This window comes from Lycium barbarum, chromosome 2 (assembly GCF_019175385.1).
Source record: "Lycium barbarum isolate Lr01 chromosome 2, ASM1917538v2, whole genome shotgun sequence".
Classification (NCBI taxonomy): Eukaryota; Viridiplantae; Streptophyta; class Magnoliopsida; order Solanales; family Solanaceae; genus Lycium; species Lycium barbarum.
The window spans coordinates 20964923-20983224 of record NC_083338.1 but is presented as its reverse complement, the minus strand read 5'-3'; the positions used below and the strand labels follow the sequence as shown (position 1 = coordinate 20983224).

Here is an 18302-nt window from a genome sequence, read left to right as displayed (position 1 = left end):
CTTCATCCAGATAAAAAAGAGTGTCCACTTAGCCGTTTGCTCACCCCTAAGAAAATACTAACTCCTAGAAAAAATAAGTAATTTGACTAAACTGTCTTTAATTAAATAGGTATTGAGATTTGATCGCATCGCACTTAATAAAGGCAAATCTGAAAAAATAAAGATTTATTGATTTGATAAATAGACATTCTTTTTGACCCAAAATTTAAAAAAATAAAAAAAAAGTGAAAACTCTTTTTATTCGGCCGAAGAGTAACTATTATTATGAAACTTTTTAATCACATTTCATGATCCATAGCGCACCAGACCATTGGATTTCGGCCCGCCAATTTCAAATGAGAGTATAGCAGTTGCCGTTTGTCTCTTATTAGGGCCCAGTGAACTGAACTGAACTTAAACGACATCGCTCTTTGCTCCGCCGGCTAACTTACTCATTTCTCCATCTCTTCGTAGGTACTTATTCCTCTCTCTCTCTCTCTTTATATCCTTACACTCCAAATAATTTCTCCTCTTAAACAAAAAACCCTAATCTCTTATTATTGCTTTATTTCCTATTGATTTTGGGTAAAAATGCATGTTTGCATTGTATTTCAACCTTCTTTTTTTGTTTGAATGTGTACAAAGTGTGTAACTTTGGCACCCAAGTCTGTTGGCCTAGTGTCAATGATTTTGGGTTGAGAACCAGTAGAGACAAAAAATTACTACTCCCTTCGTTCCAATTTATATGGGCACCATTTGACTAGACATGTAATTTAAGAAAGAAAGGAATAATTTTGAAATTTGTTGTCCAGAACAAGCCTCAGATAAATGTGATTATTTTTAAATATAGAAATGTGACATTCTTTTTGGGACAAACTAAAAGGACAGAGGGAGTAAGTGATTTCTTCACATCTGTTCAGCTTTAGTTGACGGAGTTATCCCGTACTTGTGCTGGTGGTAGTTAGCAGGTATCCCTGTGGAATTGGTGGAGGTGCGGAAGCATGCTCGGACACTGCGTTTATTAAAAGAAAAAAAAATGTGTAACTTGGTGTTCAATTGGTCATTACACTGATTATTATGCAATTAGTTCTTTCAATATTTTTGGAAACAACCTCTCTACCTCCCAAGTTAGAGGTAAGGTCTTTATACACTCTACCCTTTCTTCCCCAGATAGGGGCGGAGCCAGGTGTTCGGTGAAAAATTACATCGTTTATACATAGTTAAAATTATTTTTTATGTATGTTTTGTAGTTGTTGAACCCCCTTTGACTTCTTCGTGTGTTCAATTCTATATTTTTTGAACCCTCTTAGTGAAAATCCTGGTTTCGCCACTGTCCTCAGACCCCACTTTGTGGGATTTCATTGGGTATGTTGTTGTAGTTGTTCAATATTTTATAAGATGTACTCCCTCCGTCCCAGTTTAAGTGTCTTAGCTTTCCTTTTTTGTCTGTCTCAAAAATAGTGAATTTTTCTATAATTATTAAGTTGACAATTTCAACATCCTACATGACAAGTTTAAGACCACAAGATATATAGGACTACACACATTTTTAATTCAAGACCGCATGATTCAAAAGTTTCCCTTTGTGTCTTTAACTTCGGGTCCAGTCAAACTGTGATACTTAAATTTGGACGGAGGGAGTAGCACCTAACGTGTGGCCTAGTGGTCAATGAAGTGGGTTGAAAACTATCAGGTTTCAGGTTCAAATCTGCTGAGACAAAAACACTAGGTGGTTTCTTCCCATATGTCCTGGCCTTGGTGGATAGAGTTACCGGTACTAGGTGATTCTTCCCATATGTTGAGCTGCGTGCAAGTTGGCCCGGACACCACTGTTATCACAAAAGATTTTTTATATTCATGCCATTGACACACCTCTGATCAGCATTTAATGCTTGTGATAGAAGAGATTTGCTTGTTTTTATAGCTAATCTTGGGCTTTGATATATGGGTTAGTGACAATAACAGGTAGAAAGATGGGATTGAGAATATAGGATACCTGAGTATGTCTAACTGTTGATTATGAGGAAAAGGAAAAGTTTCCTGCAACTTGAAGCAGTAGTTCCAAATTAACAGTTTTTTTTTTTTTTTTTTGGATCAACCAAAACTATAATTTCAATGGTTAGGCAATGCATGCCCAATTAATTTGAAAAGCAAGAACTGATTCGACATTTTAATAAAAACTGATAAACAAAAAATTTAAGAGTTCATTAGAGCATGCTGCTGTCTGCTCTTCAGGAGAACTGAATTGAGGTCATTTAGTTTACCCAAAACATTGTACATGGACTAGTACAGGAGAATCATACCAGAAGGAAAATAAAGGCGTGAAGATTGTTTTCCCTTCTCATTATTAGTAGAAAGCATGGATCTTTATTTAAATCTTCTATTATAACTGAAGTGTACCATATGCTTGGTGAAGATTTCCAGACAGTTCGTTCCAAAAATAGAAGCAGCTCTGATATGGCTTATGGCGGCACAAATGTCATTCCATTGGCAGCAACAGGTGGCTCAACAGTGAGGCAGGTGAAGCTGGATAAAGAATGTGAGCTCCGAATTGAATCGAGCGCTGACTCGCCCCTACGTCTTCGGCTCCTGACTGGCACGGCTGAGATTTTTGGGACTGAAGTCCCTCCTGGAATCTGGCTCAACTTCCCTCCAAGACTAAAATTTGCAGTATGATATTATATCCATCATCTGTGCAATGAAATGTTTTTTCTGTGCCCTGGAATGATTGCTTAACAGTTGACATTGATGAAAATCTGTAGTGGATGCATCTAATAGATGCCTCAAGTTTCGTTAATATATCTTTGGCATAATACATAAACAAGCCCTTAAACTTGGCCTCAGCTGACAAGTATGCCCTCTAACTTTGGGTGTGCGCAAGTAGGCACCTCAACTTGAATAAAGTTGAACATGTAAACACAAATGCTGACGTGGCCCTTCAAAATTTATGTGATACGTCAGCATTTATGTTTACATGTTCAATTTTATATAAGTTGAGGTGCCTACTTATGCACACCTAAAGTTGGAGGGCATACTTGCCAGCTGAGCCTAAGTTTAAGGGCCGGTTTATGTATTATGCCTATATCTTTTATACGTGAGTATCGATTTAGGTTATGTTTGATCAAGAAAACTGCTTACTGAAATACAAGGATATGAAAAATCCTTTCTAGATTTACACGGATTGAAAAGAGCCTAGCTAGATGGAGTAGTTTGTTTCTCGGACTCTCCAAAAAAGCTACCGCACCCATGTCGGATCATCAAAAAGTACACTACTTTTGGAGGATCTGACGCACGTCCATTGACATTTTTGAAGAGTCCGAGCAACATAGGTTTCGACAAGGTGGGAGCTATTCATAATTGCAGTCAATTTGCCTTCTTGGTACTCATTCATTTCCAGGGATTAATTTTTTGCCCCCCCACCCCCCAAAGGCATTGGTCTAGGTAAGATCGCAACATGTGATGTGTGGGTTAGGCATATGTCACGGGTTCAAACCCTGCCGCATACAAAAGCATGGTACTTAGGTGGAGAAGATTAGAGCTGCGGTTCTATTCCACCGAGTTTCGAACCTTGCACCACTGGCTCCGTGGGGATTTCTTGTATATCAAGAAAACTGCTATAAAAGGACAGGAGAAGTTACAGAAAGCGTCCTTACTAAGAGTACTGGGGATGTTATGAAATACCAGTCAATTGATTGAAATAGAGATGCTGGATTAAATGAAGCAGTGGTCTTGCTAGTTTTTTTTTTTTTTGGAACTGAGGAAGGGTTTGCCAGAAGGAAACATTCTATTGCTAGTTATTGTAGTTTCTGGAAATTTTGGCTTGTAGTGGGAATTGTTTTGCAATCACATTTGCGTTGAACTCTCGAGTCCGCTGCAACCTCCAAAGAAGCTTTTTTTTAATTGAGTAAAGGCAAGTTGTATTGATATTATGAAGCACTAAGTTGGTGCTGAGACTGTTATTCAAAAACTAGCAAGAAACTATTTAAGGAGTTAACAGAATCAATCAAAAAGGCACCCTTTACAAGATCCAATTTACACACACACAAAAGAAAAAAGTTCTGCAGTAAACAATCAGCCTTTGTCTTCTGTATAGAGTTTGCCTTGCCTTCACACAACTTTTGTTTCTTTCGCTCCATAAGGTCCACCAAATATCGGCAGGAATGGTATACCAAATATTCTTGAGTCTCTTCTTAGGCTTTCCTGTTTTAACAAAGAATCAGCTCCAGAATGGTCCTTGTCATAGCCCATGGTACCAGGATGCTCAAAAATAGGTACCACTAGTGAGATGCAAATAGACAGTGTTAAGCAGTTTATGGTTGATGTTTTCATAGCTGTTTCTACAAAAGTAAAATCTGTTTGCTAAGCGCAACCTTAAAAGAAGCTAGATGCTCCAACAGTTGCCCTGTGGTAGGGAGCACTCTCTGTCAGGTCCAACACATGGTATTCGTACGGTATTCTAGTTTCTTCTGAAGCGAAAGAAGAATAATTTGGGTATCTTTGAGTGAGGTTTTATTACTTTAAGGTTGTCTTTGGCAGACATGTAAACTTGGTTAAGAGTTCGCTTGTAGTAGGCGATGTTACAAATACTAGTAGTTGGTTGGGATACTTAGTTGTACAATTGGCTCATTTCTTGCTACTTATTTTCACTACGTTTATAAGTTAGTGCTATGCAAGATCTTGTATTTGGTGGATGTTAGAAGTCCCATATTAGTTGTGGATGGGTAATTGGTCTCCTTATATGGTCTTATACAATCCTCATCTTTTGAGCTAGCTTTTGGGGTTGAGTTAGGCCCAATGTCCATTTCTTAACATGTTATCAAGCCAGATCCATCTTAATTCTTGGTTTATCTTATGTTGGGTCCCCCATATTATATTGTCCATACTCTAGATGTCTAGTCTGAAGCATGTCGGCTGGGTGTTAGAAGTCCCACATCGGTTGTGGGATGGATAATTTGTCTCCTTATATCGTTTGAACAATTCTCACCTTATGAGTCAACTTTTGGGTTTGAGTTAGGCCCAATGTCCTTTTATCAATAGTGGATATTACTTGCTTAACAGAAAGAATACTTATCAACTGGGGATTAGCTAAATTGATAAACAGCTTTTTGAATAGCATTCTCATTAGTTTCTAACTTTGTTTTGGTTACATGGCATAGTTGGACACATCTGACGTGACACTCTCTAAGTTGCATCTTGTCAAATGGGAAGGTGTGCTGTTGTATTGGAAAAGGAGGACGGGGTTGAGAAACTTATGGATGCACTATTGAGTCCTTAAGCAAGCGGTTATGGAGATTTTGTAACTCCTTTGAAAGATATAGTTTGTGGAGGTTTGGAATTGCTGTGATATGGAATTGAGATAGACCAATGATGTGCAAAGACAATTCATGCTCCACTAGGTGTTACCTCCTGGAAAAGCAAGAGGAATCCGGGAGCCTTCTCCAAGCACATGTTAGATGCAATGTGGAAAATGGTGAGAAAATTAAGTTCCAGACAAATTTATGGCCGGGAGACACCTCTAGAGATTACTACCCAAAACTCTTGAGATCTGTTGTTGATGTGAATATTATGGTAGCAAAAAACTATGCTCTTTCAAGTAATGAATAGAACTGTGATTTGAAGTTCAAGAGGAGTCTAATGATTGGGAATTACAGATGATACATTAGCTACTAAGTGTAGGTGAAGCTCAATGCGGGTGCTGATACAATTTGCTGTGAGGTAGACAAGAAGGGTAGGTTTCTCAGTGAGATCTTCCTATTCCAGATTGTCTCAGGGAATGGTTGAGCTGAACTGTTTCATGATGAGAAATGTTGAAGGAAAAAGCACCTCCAGGTTTATCTTTTTTCGGTCGGAGAATGTCTTAGAGCAATCTTGAAAGTAGATAACCTGCTCAAAAGAGGAAGACCGCTGCAACAGATTCATGACATGTGACAGATAGGAACAACCAACCAACCAACCATTTACTTCTTCATTGTGGAGTAGCTGAGCAGTAGCATAGGTTCCTAGGTTTGGCATGGCCTAGGTAATACAAGAAAAAGGAAGGGTTTTGTGAACTGGAAGAGAAGTAGGATTCCAAAGTCTGAGTAATATTTGGGACCCCACTCCCCTTTGTATAATTTGATCTATTTGTAAAGAGAGAGACAGGGGGTGCATTGAAGGTCAAGTTGTTGCTGTGCATAAACTTTGGATTATAGCTAGTTAAGTGTCTTTGTTCATTTGGTATAATCGATTAGATGCAAGTTGTTTAGACAGTTTATGGGTTTTGAGAGCTTGAGAGATGTAATCTTTTATCATCACCTTCGTGTTGCATTAATTATTATGTGCATTAAATAATTTATTATACCTTAGAAAATGCAAAAATGCATTTACTTCTGGAGTGATTCTTTAATTCAATGTCTGTTAAAAGTGAATCAAACTTTTTTCTAATGGAAATTAAGAATAAGAATGGCCCTTATAGATGTCTTGCTCAAGATTTTGCATCTAGTGAGAATATCTATTACTTTTCCGTTTGACATGTTCAAGTTTTCATATCTAGGTATTTACTTGGTATGGAGCCACAATCGAGATGGACGGTCCCACTGAAACTGATTATACAGCAGATGAGGTGTGGCCTCTCTCCCTAACCATCTGTATTTTTTTTTTTTAAGTGTTTCTGCATTTTTGTATTTCAGAATTGTAAACTTTGATTGAATTGAGCTCACTAAACTGAATGACTAGGCGTTTGTATTTTTTTTATTTTAGACGCCGATGATAAGCTATATAAATGTCCATGCTGTACTTGATGGACGAAGAAATCGTGCCAAAGCTTCGCCCAGTGATTCTGACACTTCTCAGGTATGTATTATTTTGGTTATTGTTCACTGTAGAGTAAAAGTCAGAATTCCAAAGGTTCTTTTCGTCTTTACTCAATCAATCATTTACCCTTCTAGTCTTTTGTTTGTGGGGTATTAAAATTTCAATTCTTTTAGTAGTTGCTTGATCCATATGAGTTCACATGTAGCCATTGCATAGCCCAATATTCTACTTCTACACCGGATCGTGCTGTTACTTTTATCTTTTACTTTTTCAAGACCTATTTTTGTTTGAAGAAGTTCAAGACACCAAATTTTCCCAAACGATTAAATCGTCTAAGAGTGACCCAGCCAATCTATTATATCCCACAATTTGCTCATGTCCTTTTTCTTTTTCTGATCAGGTAAATAATTTCAATAATCACAAGGCCAAAAGTGGTCGTATACAAGAAGTATACCTACAAAACAATTTGCTCGTGTCCTTGATTTTCGTAAAGTAGTCCTCTCGCTGGAGCATATTTTATGTATCGAGAATAACTGTATTTCAGTTACTCACAAGGAGAATCTAAGAATTGTCCTGCTACACTTACTAGGAAGGCAATTTCAGGTCGAGTCACAATGAGATACTTTAACTTGCCTACCAACCTCCATTAACCTGGTAGAAGTTTAACATTTGGGTCCATCATAGTATCATGTCTCCTCGAGAATATAAAGAGCTTACTTCCTCTTTGAAATGTACAAATTCCTGATTTGGATTGAGCAACCTCAATACCTAAGAACTACCTCAATTTACTATGTCCTTGGTCTGAAAGTGTTAAAAAAGGTGATGCTTCAATTTGGTAATTCCCTCTTTATTATTACATGTGTTGACTATCTCATCAAAATAGACCACCAAATACATGCTCAAATCTGGAGTTGAGTGATGGTAGAATATAGAATAAGCAGCTTCATTGCGAACTATGCCAAATTACTAAATAACTGTGTTGAATTTGTTGAACCATGCTCAAGGGGACTACTTCAAGGCACAAAATGATTGTCGTAGCATGCTTACCATGTTACTAGATTCCCCTAAGCAACAAAACCCAGTGGTTGCTCTATGTATGTCTCATCTTTGAGATCCCCATGAAGAAAGACATTTTTAATATCCAGCTAGTAAAGAGGTCAATGGTGAACAAAAATCATAGATAAAAAGAGACGGACTGAAATAATCTTAGTTAGGGGGAAGAAGGTATCACCATAGTAAAATATAAAAATTTGTGTTTGACACTTGGCAACTAGCCGTGCCTTGTCCATCAGGGCTAACCTTCACCATATATACTCCCTGACATTCAAAGTAGGTTTAATCAGAGGTAGAGGAACAAGCTCACAAGTATCATCGGTGTAAAGGAGGCATCTCCTCAATATAACTTGTCACCAATGTGGAAGAGAAAGAGCTTTTCATGTAGTCTTAAGAATAGAAAGAGATGGCAGTGATTATATAAAAGCATAACGAGCTAGTGACAAGCCGATGATGACTCATACAAGTATATTTAGGATTAGGGTTACAAGTAGAACAGATACTTTGCGAGTGACAATAGGAGGACTCTGCGAGGACAAGTCCGTAATAGACAAAAAATCTAATGTCGTGCGTGAATCGTTTGAACCAGATGAAGAGTGCAACTGATGGTGATAAGTCAAGAGTAGTGAACCTATAAAATGTGGAGCTGTTAGTGGTGGAGCTATAAGTTGGTGGATCTATAGATGTTGGAGTTGTGGGAGATGATATACAAGAGATAGTGACATAATCCTCAAAAGATGAAACAGATAACACCTATGAAATGTATTGGTGGTCGCTTGGCCATGTGAAATATGATTGAGTTTCAAAGAAGATAACATCAGCGGATGTAAGGTACCGTTGGAGGTAAGGAGAGTATTGAGTAGCACCAATATCCCTTCTGAACCCTCGAGTAAAATACACAACTTAAGAGCACGGGGTGTTAACTTGTCTTTTCCTAAAGTAAGATTATGGATGTTTATGAACTGTGAAAATGAAGAAGATAAATTTTCCGGTGCATTATCACTACGAAATGTGCGGAAAGAAACCCCGAACTCATTTTGGATTTTTGCATCGAAAATATGAAAAATAGAGAACTCAGATCGATTTTTCATCAAGAATATCCAAGTGCATCTCGAATAATCATCTATAAAACTGATAAAGTAATGAAATCCCTAGGTAGAATTGACCAAACTAGGAGCCCAAATATCTAAATAAACCAAAGTGAAAGGAGAGTCTGACCAATTATCATAATGTCGAGGGAAAAGGTAACGAGTATGCTTACCAAGTTGACATGACTCACACTCTAAAGTAGACAAGTGAGACAAGCCAAGTACCCTTTTTTGAAGACTTGATAAACGGGATTATAGGATGTCCTAACCGTCATGTAATAGGTCAAGTGAATCAATAACATGACAAGTTATGTAAGGAGGACAAGTTGTGAGTGTCATTTAGGGCGGATAAGATAATAAAGTCCATCTGGTACTCGCCCAGTGCTAATGATTTGTCTAATACTACATTCCAGTATGACAACAAAGAGAGAATGTCAATGAGCAGTTAAGTTGTTGGGATAAGTTAAGTGTTTGGGATAAACGATTAATGGATATAAGATTACCAGGATAACCTGGAACATAAACAACTGGATTCAAAGTCAAGGATAAGTGTGATTACTTGACCTATTCTAGTATCCATAATTTGAGATCCATGCTTCAGTTGGTGGGCCTGAGCTTGTCGGGGTGGGGTGGTTCAAATCACAGATTTCCTGCAGAAAAGATCCTCGGCAAGACTCAAAAGTGCAGATTTGCTGCTCTATGAGTGACACCAGTAGGTACTCAGGTGACTGAATGCGTTAGTCCCACAATTAATAATACCCGAACTCTTTCTTCTGTATCAGGAGTGGGGGTGTTAGATTTCTACATCGGTAATGGATGAGGACTTGGTTTCCTTGTATGGTCTTGGGCAATCCTCACCTCATGAGTTAGCTTTTGAGATTGAGTTAGGACTAAGATTCATTTCTTTAAAGCATATAGCTTATTTCTCACCCAGCTTCAAGGCTCAAGCGCGCCTCAAATGAACTTTTGACAAATTGCTCCTTGCTTGACCACCCATGAGGCATTGTTGGGACAAAGTATAACTTGATTTGCTTAGAAGCTTCTACTATGCAACTGTTGATTAACCTAATGTATTTAGGTCATGAGAGAAAAAATGATTTCAGGTAAAGTTTTCTTATAAGTGCAAGTCTATTGAGGCAACTGAAATGTGGTGTGCTCGCCCACTCTCAGGTTATGTCGGCTGGCCTTTAGAAAAGCATGAAAGTTCCTGTTAATCTGCTTTGTTTATTGTTGTGATTCCTTAAGTACATTAGTTGATTTCATCTCATGATAATGCTCGGAGTCCAAATTGGAGAGGTTACAAGAATAAGAGGTAATATGTGAAGGGTAGAAGCCTGCTTCTGTGTATGATGATACTTCATCCTTATCAGTAAACGAAAGATGATACTTCACTTGGGATGATAGGAAGCGGAAATGGTTGTTCTTAGGGTTCTCTTGCAGAGTGTAAATTATCCTAGTTTTGATATACATTGAGGTTTTCTATTCTAATTTATTCTTAGCTTCTTTCTGTTAATTAACCATACACGTAACAGAACTGCATGTGTCTCATCTACAAGTTATAACACACTTGGTTTGTTCAGGGCCCAAGGGTTGTCGTCGTGGGACCAACAGATTCTGGCAAGAGTACTTTGTCACGGATGCTTCTTAGTTGGGCTGCGAAACAGGGATGGAAACCCACTTTTGTGGATTTGGACATAGGTCAAGGATCGATAACTATTCCAGGATGTATTGCTGCTACGCCAATCGAGTTGCCTATTGATCCAGTTGAAGGAATTCCACTTGAAATGCCTATGGTCTACTTCTTTGGCCATGTGACTCCTAGGTACCTTGTACCTTAACATTTATCTTGACATTGTGCCTCTTGTACAAGATAAAGTTTGTATGTAGAAAACTTTCTTTAGCCTTTTCTTAGCATATTTACTTACTAGCAGATACCACTTTCCTTTTTAACAGTGCCAACGTAGATCACTACAAGGTACTCGTCAAGGAGCTATCGCAGACTCTGGAGAAGCAATTTTCTGGTAATGCTGAATCTCGAGCTTCAGGCATGGTAATAAATACAATGGGATGGATAGAGGGAGTTGGTTATGAGGTATATAAGCTCAATTTCGTGTGTTTTTCAGTGTAAAAGACAGCGAGGGTAGCATTTAGAGTGTGGTGGTCACTGTTCAGTCTTCTTTTGCAGTTGCTACTACATGCGATTGATACGTTCAACGCCACAGTTGTTCTTGTCTTGGGTCAGGTTCGTTCCACTGAAGTCCATTTTATATGCGCATGAAGGCATTTGATATGTATGATGTGTGCTTAATATTAAGGGAAACCCAAGTCCTGTGAACCAGGGGATTAGAATTCTCTCAGACACTTGTTCACTTCTCATAAAAGAAGAAAGAGTTACTAACTAGGCAAGGAAATAAATAATTTGGAAGCTAATATTCAGTAAAGTCTGTGGAAGAGAGTACTAACTTACCGAGAGTTGATTCTTTTTGCCATTATTTTGAGTATTGAGCGAAATGTCAACACATGAAGGTCTCTTTATTTGTTGAAATTTCTACTCTCAAGTAGGCCTGTCTGTGAAGTACTTCACCTTGGTGTCTTGTTACTTCAACTAGTCTCCATTCTCCTAGAATGAATCTCTTAGTTGTTTAGTAGGTTAGCAAAAGTGTTTTATAGTGCTTAATACTTACAAGAAACTGGTTATGGAAGTAGTTGGTGAGTGCTTTTTTGGATGAAGAAAAATACACATGGTACTTCTTTTGTCTCATACATCTTCTGATCTTCAACGATGATCAATGTTTTTACTAGGAGTAAGCAATCTACCTTTTCTTTGATAATCAGATACTTGATCAAACCAAGCCTCTGCAAGTTTAGAATCTCCCTAACATATAGAAACTGTCTCTGAAATGAGGGGTACTAAACTTGAACAAGAAGCTTTGCGGTTGATAAAACATTCTATCTTGATAATTTAACACTTCTATTTCTGTTGCTTGGCTTCTGATTTTTCTACTTATCAGACAGTTTTTCTCCCTGGCCATCATTATATTCAGATGGTAATGCCATTACCCCACCCCCCCCCACCCACCGCCCCCCCCCCCCCCCCAAAAAAAGGAAGGAAAATAGAAACAAATAAATAATTGCCCTCGAGAACTAGTATCCAGAAATTGCTTGTTTTATAGAGCTGTTTTATACACTGCAAGAGTTGGATCATATTTCTATTATGTAGTTGGATCATATTTCTATTATGTGGTTGTACTCTTGGCAGGAAAAACTTTGTAGCATGCTAAAAGATGTATTGAAGAATCGACCTAACGTGGATGTGGTGAAACTTCAAAAATCCGGTGGTGTTGTATCAAGGAATGCAAAAGTACGGCAGAAAGCAAGGGGCTACAGAATACGGGTACAGATTTCTTTTATAGATCAATAACAAAGTGAGTTGGGAGTCGGTCACAGTTCATGCACTGGGACATGAACACTTGCTCTTGGGGAGTGTGGTACTCTTACTTTAAACCTTGTCCTTTTAATACGAAACTAAAAATTCCCTTTTGTCTTTGCTTCTTCCCCAGGAATATTTTTATGGCCCTTCGAACGACCTCTCGCCACATTCTAATGTAGTAAGCTTCAGTGACTTGTTCATCTACCGGATTGGAGGTGGACCACAGGCTCCACGCTCAGCTTTACCTATTGGTGCAGTGCCTGCAGCAGATCCTACAAGATTGGTTCCAGTTAATGTCAACCAAGACTTGCTCCATTTGGTTCTTGCCGTCTCATATGCCAAAGAACAAGATCAAATAATATCCAGGTAAGGCTGACTTCCTTTTTCTATCCTCATCTTTATGTTCAGTGGATTGTAGAAAGAGTTTAAAGTTATGTTCAATGTTCATTAGAGTCTAGAAAAAATGTTTCTCCTTAGTGGATGCCACCACATTGGGTCCTTGCGTAGCTAGGGTTTCAAGGATCATTTAAACTCAATTATGAAGTTCAATACTAATATATTGGTCTCACACATTGAGCGAAGATTTTTCCTTGGACTCTTGCACATGGAAGCCACATCTTAAATGGTAATTTAAGAGCCACAATTTTGGGTATAATCTTTAAGTCAATAAATAATGATGTGCTCACTTTGTAGAGCAGTGCATATAGAAATATGGTTGAACTTCTCAGTCATAGTACATTAATGGAAAGATACATTTATTCCTGGGTATGTGCTTACTCCCCATTCTCAATTCTCATAACAAAGTGGAGAGAATTCTTATAATCAGTGTCCCGCACACATTAATGTGGTCAGTTTGGAGGGAACAAAAGGCAGAACTTGTCAATGCATTGAGAGTAGCAGCAATACTTGGGGGGTCCTGGATTATAGCCCCTGGAATGGTTTAAACCAGTATTGTCAAAGCCGAAAAGCTCTAAAAAGTGCTCCAGCTCTATTAGGTCTTTAAGCGCAGAGTGTAGTTAAAGCATGGGCTTAGTAAAAAAAAGTGCAATCAAGAAAATACTTAAAATATATATGTAATGCAAGAAAAAGTAACAAATATTCATAATGTTTTCCTTAACAATTAATGTACATGCCTTAGTCGATTGCCTACACTAAAACACAGCTTAAGCGAGGCGAATAGTCCACCATGAGCTTTTTACGCTTCAGGGTTTAAGCGCTCCTTAAATGAGCCCTTGACATCACTTGTTTAAACCACTGGAATGTTTGCATGTCTTAATTGATATCTATAATGTCAAACTTTTCCTATATCAAATATTCAGCCAAAACTTAAATTGTACATTTCAGCTGCCTTCTTCAACCCTAAGCTCGCTGACTGCCCTGCCTGTCTATTAGCAAATAGTCTCTACTGCTCCCCTTACACTGTGCTGCATTGCCCATTTCATTCCCCTTGTCCTTTTTATCAAATTACGTATATCTTCTGGCCACTCTCTTTTGCTTGCCGGTTCTTTTCTTATTACCAGATGATGTTTATAGAGTGAGTGACACTGGAATATGCTGCTAAGTGGAAGAGGGTGGCTGACTGGAAAAATTCGAGGGGGTGGGTGTGGTTGTGAACATGGGAGTCCTGATGTAACATAACTATTTATCAACCATTTATGACCGACGTACTAATCACCTGTTTATTTTGTTTCACTTGGACAACTAATTCATGTGATTAATTATATGGTGGGATATTCAATAGTGTTATCATCACAAATAGGCATTAGAGATAAAAGAACCTTGCGAGGGAGCATCTATAAGGATTCCGGATTTTATATATTTTGGGAACTAAAAGAGTGGCTGGTAGAAGGGAAAGGGAAGCCAGAAAATCCAGGGAAAGGGCCCCGTTAAGTAAGATGGGAGCCAATACAAAGCTAACAAGCTTTCTTAGATTGGAGCCCTGATCTAGTAGGATACTAGGATCCATTGAATTAGTCTTAGGCCTCATTTGTTTTTATTTACATTAACACTTTTGAACTGAATACACATCTGAATTTTAAGAGATTTAGATGTTTGAATCTGAATCCACATCTGAATATTAAGATCTGAATACTTAAAACTTAAAGACTGTTTTTTCAACATCTGAATGTATAAAAACGTGTCTTTCTTTAAAAACTACTAATAAATATAAAGTTCAATAAAATACTAAATTAATTTAATATTATGTCCACAAACTATTAAAAAATATTAATATACGGTTGGTGGCGGTGATGGCTAGTGATGGTGGTTGTGGGTGCTGATTTGGGGTGGTGTTGTAGGTAGATGGTGGCTGGTAGTAGTGGTTGATGGTGCTAGTTGATTGTGGCGGTTGATAGTTGTGGTGAATAATAGTGATAGCTAATGGTAGTGATGAATGATGGCGGTGGTTGCTGGTAAAAAGTGATGATTGTTAGTTGGTGGATGTTGGGGTAATGATAGTTGGAGGTGATGATGGTAAATGGTGGCTAGTGGTGGTTGTGGGTGGGGGGTGATGGTAGTTGATAGTGGTGGACGGCGATAGCATGTGAACATATGAAATTGGTGAACCGGCATCTTTATAGAAATCCTTGATTAGTTAAACATCTTAATGATATTTAGACTTTGTTACAGATCTTAATCATTCAAAGTCAAACCTGAATGACTAAAAAGACGCACTTAGTGGTTAAGATCTGAATGACTAAGATTAAAACCTAAAAAACAAACAAACTCAATGATTGAGATTTGAATGGTTAAGATTAAGATCTTCATTAAATGCAAACAAATGAGACATTTGTCCTACTTAATCTCTACGACTCCTGTTACATCTCATGAAATTCCTTCTTTTAAGCCAAAGCAATGTCAGTCTAAATGGAAGTAGACCAAGTAGTTTCATAGGAAGAAATGTGAAACTAGGGGCAATATATGAAGAGGAGCACAGCACCTTCTGCACTTAATTGTCTACTCGAAGTCAAATTTGTTAAAGTGAGATAGATTTTACCCAGTCTCACTAACAGAACCAGCTATGATATTTCCATATCCTCGGTACCGTTCATTTTCTAGTGCTATTCTCCATTGGTGAGTCCTAGCTGTAAAAGAAGCCGTTGGTTAATATTAAAATTACATGACAAATGAATAAGCATGTAATACATGAGTATATGAATTTTATTAAAGTAATAAAGTAATAATACATGACGAATGTTAAAATTTATAACTAAAAGGTAACTATTTATTGTGTTGTAAAGAAATAGTTACCGTTTCAGAATAGCCTAATACGAGTAATTGTTATTTCTGAATTATCCTTAAGTTGTTTCCCAAAGGATAGTAGTTTTTGTTTTTGGGGTCGTATGTGAGGGGTTAATGCCTTCATGGGACCATTCGCCACACTCCTCTCTGCATAAATCTTAAATCATGTATTACAAATCCCATAGAACTTCACTCTCAGAGTGAAATTGTATGAAATCAAGACTACTGCCATTGAAATGCAAAGTTATCTTGTGTAATTGCATTAGGAGCCTCAATTTCATCCCTTAGTGATGTAGCCTGGAAATTTGGCACTGTTTTCTCTATTCATTTTTTGGCTCTTTTAACAACTGTCATATCATAACAATTCTCTCTATTCTTTTTGTCTTATCTTATACTTCTTTTATTCCCTTGTCAGTAATGTTGCTGGATTCATCTATGTAACCGACATAGACATGCACAGGTTTGAACTCGAATTCTCCTCTTATTAGACAATCATGTTTACGATTCTGAATGTCAGTACGATCTTATCTTTGATTATCTCCATTTTCAGGAAAAAGATAACATACCTTGCACCATGTGCTGGGGAACTTCCGAGCAAATATCTAATCGTGGGAACCTTAACATGGATCGAAAACTGAAGTGTATAAGTGCTGTAGCCAGTGGTTTTTTCGGTCTTTGAGTTTTGTGCGGCAGCATGGAAATGCCCACTAAGCTTTTGGTGTTGTAGAAATGCAGTAGGCTTTTCAGTGAGTGACTGTATAATACTACTGTACCATAGGTGAAGCTTTATGAAGAAAAATCCTATTGTACAAATAACAATAGCTCCTCATCTAAGTTATAAACTTATTTGGCAGAAATATTTTGACATCCCTGAGTTTCTGAAAAAGCAAGAAGCACTGTGTGACCTTTTGGAGCTGTCATCGTGGGGCCTTAACTGTTGATGTCCAAAGCGTGAGCCTGTTGGACCTGGTCAAATTGAAGAGCTTGTTGTGGGAGATAGGTTACCGGTTTTGTTAATTTTGCTTAACAAAACTTGATACTCCAGTAGCCATATGCTGCAAAAGCTCCTAGGTTTAGTAATGAAAGTTGATGCTGCAAATGAATTGGCAACTGAGAAACCGTTGCAATGGGATGAAATTTGTTAATTTTTCGTTGACTTGAACTTGTATCTTGTTTGATAGATGAAATGACATAGCAAACTGCCCAGGAACATAACAACTAACAAGCTATATCAGGCAGCTAATTTAGCAAATGAAGGGAGAGAATATCATGATGCAACTTCAGGAAACACCCCAAAGCAGTAATAGAACTATTCATCTGTGCCTATTGCCTTAGCTGATTCAAGGCAATTTGGTGATATAGTTTTTTTTTTTTTTTTTTTTTTTTTTGTTTCACTCGGTCCCGGTATTCGCATTGCGGCCTGATTAAATTCGGATTCGCATCCGGAACTTCCACATTGGCGGGTAAAGCGCTAATGAAGCGCCATATCAAGTAGGGCTCGAACTCGAGATCTCTAATTAAGAATAAAGGAATATTTATCACTCCACCACAACCTTTATCGGTGAGATATGGTATATATATTCACTTATTGCATTATTTGGGTGCTATTGACGGCTCTTAAAGTTTTGTGATGTGGTATAAATTGGTGATGGCAAAGGCGAAATTCAATGTATAAATTGCACGAATAGCAGGTTAACCAAAGGCGAATCCAGCATTTCAAGAGGATAGGTTCACCATTTTATAGTGACATCAACTTGGCGAGCAAAACGTTAAAGGATGCTTAGAATTTTTTTTTTAAAAAAAAAAAAGACAAAAATGCATTTATTGGGTTTGATCCCACGACTTTATGGATTAAACCTAGCACTTAAGCAGTGCTCCACTCGATCTTATTTGACAATGTGTTCCTTTAGTTAATATTAGATATATTTTAAAAAATTTACACATAATATACCGAGTTTAGTTACGTGACCATGGGTTCACGTGACCCATTTTTTCTACATAAATTCGCCCCTGATGTTAACTAGTCAATGTATGAGTCCCTTTACAGTTGGTAGCAAAGTTTGGATCAAGAGGATGGGAGTATAGACTTTAGGTTAAGTTTGACAAGGTAACAAATATTTTGGCCTCTTGTTTTGCTTGCATGTTATTTGAGTTGCTTGATGCATTTAAATTATCTACTTCACATACAGGGCCAGTATAAGCTAGATTAATATTTTTTTTATAAATATTCAAAATTGACCACTAGGGAACTTAGCATTGCATATTCACAAACGTTGGAATAGCGATCCCACGCACCTTGTTTTGGCTGCGCATATATGCCATTGCGTGTCAAACAGGTTGCCAATCCGCTGAAGACGGGTAAGTGCTACAATATTCTTGTTTATATTTAAACATGTTTATGCTGTTTTATACTATTTGTGCATTATATTATCCTTTTTCGTTTAGTAAATACTTAATAATATTAAAGTACTGAAATAATATTAAAAAGTCCTACCGACCGAAAAATAATACTCCAACCCCACTCCCCCAACTTCTACCAAGGAGTAAAAACTTATTCACACCAGGTGTTTACACCAAACTGGTGCAACGTAGTTACTCTAGTTAAGTTGATTTAATGAAGTGATTATGTACGTTAATTAATCATAGTTAAGTTATAGTTGTGTATATTCATACACATGAAATGCATTCATTATTTGGTGTAAACACCTGATATGAATAAG

The 18302-nt window shown here is 37.6% G+C and overlaps 1 protein-coding gene across 4 annotated transcripts; it reads left to right on the top strand.

The window, feature by feature from the left end:
- The first annotated feature begins 294 nt into the window (after positions 1–294).
- On the top strand, positions 295–16449 carry LOC132626323 (protein CLP1 homolog). Of its 4 annotated transcripts, none has more exons than XM_060341161.1 (11): positions 295–453; positions 2396–2649; positions 6512–6580; positions 6718–6810; positions 10493–10734; positions 10866–11004; positions 11098–11154; positions 12172–12306; positions 12473–12708; positions 15998–16042; positions 16133–16449. In XM_060341161.1, exons 2-11 carry the CDS (start codon positions 2437–2439, stop codon positions 16218–16220), a joined length of 1317 nt encoding a protein of 438 aa, XP_060197144.1. In that variant the 5' UTR covers positions 295–453; positions 2396–2436; the 3' UTR covers positions 16221–16449. The 4 variants fall into 4 exon arrangements, with proteins under 4 accessions (XP_060197144.1, XP_060197147.1, XP_060197145.1 ...); XM_060341164.1 differs by lacking the exon at positions 295–453 and adding an exon at positions 574–947; XM_060341162.1 differs by lacking the exon at positions 295–453 and adding an exon at positions 574–970.
- Positions 16450–18302: the final 1853 nt, after the last annotated feature.

Excerpts from the sequence above, each read along its gene's own strand:
- LOC132626323 (XM_060341161.1), top strand. The coding sequence starts at position 2,437 with ATGGCTTATGGCGGCACAAATGTCATTCCATTGGCAGCAACAGGTGGC. Across the intron at positions 10,735-10,865 it reads TTTGGCCATGTGACTCCTAG|TGCCAACGTAGATCACTACA; the intron begins GTACCTTGTACC and ends CCTTTTTAACAG. Across the intron at positions 11,005-11,097 it reads TAGAGGGAGTTGGTTATGAG|TTGCTACTACATGCGATTGA; the intron begins GTATATAAGCTC and ends CTTCTTTTGCAG.